Below are 6740 nucleotides of genomic sequence, written 5' to 3'. Positions count from 1 at the left end.
ATATATATATATATATATATATATATATATATATATATATATATATATAGGGGTAATATTTTGAGAAAAAAGAACTCTGAGATTAAAGTTGTAAATTTACAGAAAAACAACCTGGATATTTTCTAAGATGAAAGGAAAATTGGAATGAATTACGTCTTTTAAATTATGACTCTTTGCAAGGTCATCCAGTGGGCCTGATTAGACCCCTTAGCGGGCCGATTCTAGCCCACGGGCCATACATTAACCCTTGGTCTGTGGCTTATATTTAAACAAACACAGGATATATATATCATTATTTATTGGGAGAAACCAAGCAGTTCTATAAAATTAGACATCCAGCACCCCTATATAGCCTGAATGGAATGATGCTTTGCTTCATAACCATATGTTTTTTAGACACTGTGACAATTCGACAGAGATTGGCAGTCAAGCTCCTTAGATAAAACAGTCAACTATTCTGGGGTCACTCCTAATATATCCACATAAATATATCCAGACACGTGATGGTCATGTTAAGCAACTGCTGGATTATACTGTCACTTTTTCTGGTCCAGTTCAGGCACTGTACGTGTACATGGTTCTACTTTATGCAAATATGACATGCTTTCTTGTGCTACCTAGTCTAGATCAATGACAGTTCCTTTACACGATAATCTCAGTAACATCCAGCAGCTGAAAACGTGTTTGTTTTGAGAAACAACAACAAACTACACACTAAAAATGGCAAGTTTTGGATCGTGCAAAAAGGCCGTCCTGTTGGGTTCTTTCAGGGAATGATTGTAAAGATTTACAAAGAGTATGTACATGGCATATACTCACTAACTGGGACGTATAGGGACCGTTTGGTGGGGATTGCTATGGACAATGTACTCCCAGTGATACATTGGTAAGAGCTAATGAGGTTCAACCCTGTATCCAGCTAATTTAAATAGCTCATGTTACTGTACTGTGTGAACAGTTAACTCCAGTTAATATTGCAAGTGGCGTTTTCTTTGGCAGGGTGCAAATGTTCCATCTAAACAAGTTTCCTTCCTGAGATTATTTTGCAGAGACACTGTCTCTGCGATCGATGTATAGCGCCGCCAAAGATGATTGTGATTGGTTTATTTAAACGCAAACAACCTAGGGCATTTTGTGTTTTTTGACTATCGGCTACCTAACCTTAAATAAAACATTTCAGAGAACAGATACAGTGTATGGATAGGTAACAAGGTATTTATGGAAAGTCTCAGAAATCCCAAAGAAGAAGAATAACGACCAAGCAATACTTCTAACTCTGTGTGTGTGTGTGTTAGAGTCTGTCTGCTATGGGAAGGGGTTCTCGGGTGTATAGTTGAAACTGGCATCCAAGAACATGGCCAGGGTGCCCAGGGTGGTGATGATGACAAACAACCACAGGAAGAGGCGGTCCACCACAAGAGCAATGAACTGCCAATCTCCTGTCATCTAGAGGGAAAACACACACACACACACACACACACACACACACACCTACTGTAAGCTCTAGCGCTGCACAACATGAAGAAAATATGCATTAACATGGTTGAATATTACGATAATTGCCTGCAATAGATAAAAAAATGAAAGCACCAAAACATCAGTTTTGCATTTCTACTGTTTTTTTAATTGAGTTTTTTTTTTTTTTTTTGCTCTTTCATGTTTCAAAATCAACAAATTTGCTTGTTCAATTTAAAACAAATACAAGGAAATAATTTCCAACATTCTTTCATTGCGCAAATTGAATTTTAATAGAATATAAAAGGCACCACTTAAAAAGCAACGGCAGTTAATGCTGACATTTTTCTCTTAGCTAACAAAAAAAAAATCTCTGGGCATCTTCCCGCGATTAGTCGCAGTATTTAGCGATGTTTTTATTGACGTTTCATATCCGGGATTGTTCAGGTGCCGCCTGAAATTTGGCCGGACATCCCTTATTTTTGGCAGGATTTCCTCCATCTTCCGCTTTCTTTGTGTTTGCATTTTAAACTCCAGGTGGATTTCTGAGGACTTTGGTTAACTGCTCCTCAGATCTCTGCAGGGTAAATCCAGACCGCTAGCTAGACTATCTGTCCAATAGGATTTTTCTCTTGCCTCAAAAAAAACTCTTTTGAACGTACGGTATGTCCGATTAACGCTAACCGCCCAAGACAACAGTGATTGGTTTAAAGACATGCCAATAAGCCATAGCACTCTCCCTCCTCTGTAGGGCTGTGGAGGAACGTCTGGCAAAGCGAGACTACAATGACAATCAAAAAAAAAAAAGATGATGTGCAGCCCTGGTGAGCAGAGAGTCAGCGATATACTGTATGTGTGCAATGACACATGGACATCGTTGGGGCATGTTTGGAACACTCGGTGCTCAGGAGCGGCAGACTGCAGACTGAATACCGAGCTGCCTGACACCGTGTGGACGTCCTGCCCATTTCTCACCGTGTCGTCTGTGTCCTGCTTCTTCAGCTGCTCGGCCATGTATGTCACTGCAGAGATGGCTGACTTCAGGTTGGGAGGGAGGATCAGACAGTAGCTTTCAGTGTTTGGGAGCCGCTGGAGCTGCACTGTGCTCTCACACCTTAACAAAGAAGTGGGAAAGTAGTGTGTGTTTAAACATTGGCATTGGCTGCAACAAGGAATTTCATCTTTTTCATTTCTGTCCAAGTTTCCAAGATAGTTTACACAACTGTGCTATGTGCTGGCGCTTTCACGTACACTGTAATCCCACTTTGTAATCTATTAGTCATATCCTGCTACCTGTTTCCAAAAAAAAAACTATGCCTTACAACAACGAAAAAAAAAAAAAAATGAAACAAAAGTTTAGTTTCGCTTGTTGGCAAAGGACTGACCTTTTTTGACTTCATATTTTATATGTCTATGCTTTTAATTTAAAATTAGTAACAGCCAACTTATGATTCATGGGTTGCACCAAGTCTCCTTTTACTAACTGGTGGCCTAAAATTTAAAGAAGAGAGCTTGTGACCAGGATGTCGTTAGTTCAATCCCCAGACCAACAGGATAAAATCTGGGTGGGGAAAGTGAAAGAGCAGCGCTTGTCCCTCCTTCATTACCACCATTGAGGGGCCCTTGAGCAAGGCTCTTAACCTCCAAACCAGACTGTGGATGTACTGGGCAGCGTCCAGGTATGAATGTGTGGAACTGTGTGAATGTGATCAGGGCGTTCCTGCAAAACAGAGGCTGCCTCTCAGTGAACCTTCCCTGGATAAATAAAGGTTAAATAAAAAAAATTAAAAATGGCCTCCCTTTATTTTATTCCTCATTTGTTTATCTCTTATTCTATCCCATTAGCTGTGCTTATGTATGTTCATATATATGTATGTATTTATTTATTTATTTACTACTTTACTCTTTTAACAGACATTTTACCGCACATTCTTAGCATCTTGTGCATGAGAAATTTCCCCTCAGGATAAATTCAACTATATCTTATCTAATTAATTCTAGTAAGTTCATTTGATGAAGATACGAAAAGACAAGACTGCACCTCTGCTATGCATTATGCCATCATAGTAAAATAAACAAAAAATAGAAAAACATATACATGGAAGAGTAAATTATAAATGATGGTGCACGGTACCAGCTGATCTGCTGATCTGATCTTATAAAAATGATTGGAAATTGAAGAAAAACTTTATAGGGATGTTCATCTATGTTCCGAGATTGAAAAGGTACAATGCTATACAATACAGAAAAGGTTCATGTTGTGAATATTACAAGTGGAAAGACATTTTTAATTTTAATTAGTCTTATTTTATTTTAATACGAGTACACAAATGGACAAAGTAAGACGCTGTTTCCATAAGAAATGCATTCCTATATGAGGATTTCATGCAAATACTTGGATGCATGTCCTCTAGAAGAAGTTACAAAATGCAGCAACAGCCTCTACAAAAGCTCAACCAGCTCAGATTTATGTTGCGAGTGTCATGAGGCGTTGTTCACCTCAGCAGAAACAACCTGGGCTGACATTGGCTGTCCAGTGTTGGACATACACAGTGGTGGAATGTAACAAGTACTGTAGTAAAGTACAGATTTGATGTTCTGTACATGTACTTTTCTTGATTCTCTTCTTTTCACACCACTTTCTACTTCTACTCCACTACATTTCAGAAAGAAATACATCCGACAGCTTTAGTTACTTTAAACATTAAGATTTTTGCACACAACACAAGTGTAGTTTATAAAACACATTGTTTTTTTTTTATAAATGTAACTACCCAACAATAAAACGTCCTACAACAACACCTAAAACGATTAGACGGCTAAACAATTTGGTTGATTGACAGAACAGTTTGGATCGTTTCCAGTTTCTAAAATATGAGGATTTTTCCGCATTGAGTACTTTTACAACTTTAAAGTACATTTTCCCTGATGATACTTACATACTTTTACCTTAAAAGTGCTCAAAGCGATGTTCAGCGTTTTTTAAGCTACGTTTTTTTGTCACATGCATCTCCTCACTATCCACGAGCTGCCTGTCCCCTGAACACCCTGTAAAAAAACGTGGTCTCTGTAGACAGCCCAGGGTCTACCAACCTGAGTGTGTGTGTGTGTGTGTGTGTGTGTGTGTGGGGGGGGGGGGGGGGGGGGGGGGGGGGGGGGGGGGGGGGGGGGGGGGAGAGAGAGATGAGGAGGAAGGAGGGGCGAGCTAGTCTCGTTTTGCATGAGAATACTTCTAACGTTAACAAGAAGAAACGTCACCCAACATCGCTCAGAGCACCTTTAAGTAACCTGTTCAATGCAGGACTTTTACATTTAATATATTTGTACAGTGTGGTAGTACTTTTACTAAAGTTTTACTGAATACTTCTTCCACCACTGGACATACAGTACAGACGTAGATTGATTCATAACCTACTGGATGTGTCCTACACACAGAACTAGGGCTGGGTATCATTCCAAAGATTTACCGTGACTTTGATACCGGTTCCTAAAGGATACTTTTTTCGATATAAATTTCATAAATAAAAAAACATTAACAACATTAAACATTACAGAACAAATATTTTTACTAGTTGTTCAGCTCCTACTACGTGAGCATAACGTAGAGTTTTCCTTGCGTGTCTCTAAGACGTGTAATGTTAAAACCGCCAATCACAAACTTTATTAGATCTAGTAGAAGCATGCGGCATGTTAATTGGCTTATTGTTAATTAAAAGGATCCCTATTGGATGATGCCGTAGCAGTCAGCTACTCTGCCTGGGGCCCACACTAGACACACAATACATACCTAGAGCTGTGACACTTCCAAATTGTACTGTACAATTAAGTGTCTCAGAAATGATTGCAATTAACAACATAATTGTCTCTTTCGGACAAAATTTTAAATATTTAATTGATTTATCACTTATTTTAAAACAAATTAAAATTTTGAATGAATTCCATGATATATCTTTTAGTTATATATCACCGTAATGTGACCCAGATTATGGAACACAGGTGCACAGCGTAGAAAGTAAACCACGCCTTAAACGTCTTTCTAACTATATGACCCCTTGTCATTTGTGTTGCTATGAACGTGTATAGGGTCAAGTGACAACATCTAGCATAGCTTTAACTCAACAGTCTAACCAATAACTACTTACAGAATTACAATTTGGCACAACTAAACAAAACCAACAATCCCCATCAACAACCAACATACCCCTTAAGACCTTAGGTAATGTCAGCAGTTAATTGCAGTTGAACAAAGACATGATTACATTGCAGACATTCCATTACAAGAATATAGAGTATGTAAAATCACCTCAGTATGCAATAAACTTATAAACGTTCACACACACACACACACACACACACACACAAACACACACAAACACACACTAACTGGGGGGTCTAAGGGTTCTCCCTCTAAACCTTTTGAGTGTCAAACACTTCATTTCCTGTGTCTGAAATTGTTGGAAAACATATTTTCTGGTAAGAAGTGAGGCTGGATCTGAATATCCGGCTATACGGTTATTTTTTTGTTGGTTGTGTGTTCAATATTCCATTTTGGGGATTTATAATATTTGTGTAGTTTTTCCTTCAATACTGTAATTAAGACAACACATTCAACTGATGGAGAGACACAACACTAAGAAGCAGCCTTTTTTTTTTACTTCTTTTTGGGGAGTGGGTTGTCTTTCATATTTTTTGAGGAGGACAAATTCCCACCTTGTAAATAACGGGTGAGGACATAGCCCCTGCGTCGAAGCAAATCGGTCGGTGTTTTAAAAAGTATTGAATTATGTACCCAGCATGCCCCTTCCTCGTCGCTCTGTTGGACACTGAGTGACAGCAGCTGCATGCTGACGCAACACTGGGTCAACATACATGTGATGCCATGACCTCTGACCCCTTCATTCTTCCCTTCACACAGCTGTTCCACAAACCAAAACACATGAGCAAGGAGGAAGCCTTATTGACAGCGTTCTTATAGTGCAGAGATCTTCAACAGGGGGCCCGGGACCCCTAGGGGGTTCTCGAGTTGAAGGGCGACCGCCAAATTATGGTTTAATGTATAGTAATTTGCATAATGTTTTGTCAAACATTTAGCTGCAAATTGTTTATAGCTTCCGTGTCGGTACTTCTACGTGCCTCTCTCAGCTGTTGGCAGGCCGGCCGCCATCTACTCTAGCTAGTCGATATCGGTCGCGGAAAATTCCGCCAGATGTCCCTCATTTAGGCTGGATGTCCTTCACCTTTCCTCTTTCTTTTTGTTGGCATTCTAAACTCCAGTGGATTTATGA

At 39.3% G+C, this 6740-nt stretch overlaps 1 protein-coding gene across 1 annotated transcript in view; it reads right to left on the bottom strand.

Moving 5' to 3' along the window:
* Window positions 1-546: 546 nt before the first annotated feature.
* Window positions 547-6740, bottom strand: part of chrnb1l (cholinergic receptor, nicotinic, beta 1 (muscle) like) — a 24283-nt gene continuing 18089 nt past the window's right edge. The window contains exons 10-11 of the mRNA XM_032544721.1: window positions 2431-2569; window positions 547-1446 (exon numbers count right to left, since the gene is read on the bottom strand). Of these exons, the coding sequence (XP_032400612.1) occupies window positions 1306-1446; window positions 2431-2569 (280 nt within the window). The 3' untranslated portion in view covers window positions 547-1305. The remainder of the gene's footprint in view (window positions 1447-2430; window positions 2570-6740) is intronic.

The sequence above is a fragment of the Etheostoma spectabile genome, chromosome 19 (assembly GCF_008692095.1).
Source record: "Etheostoma spectabile isolate EspeVRDwgs_2016 chromosome 19, UIUC_Espe_1.0, whole genome shotgun sequence".
In the NCBI taxonomy this organism is placed as follows: domain Eukaryota; kingdom Metazoa; phylum Chordata; class Actinopteri; order Perciformes; family Percidae; genus Etheostoma; species Etheostoma spectabile.
This window is presented reverse-complemented; position numbering and strand designations above follow the sequence as displayed.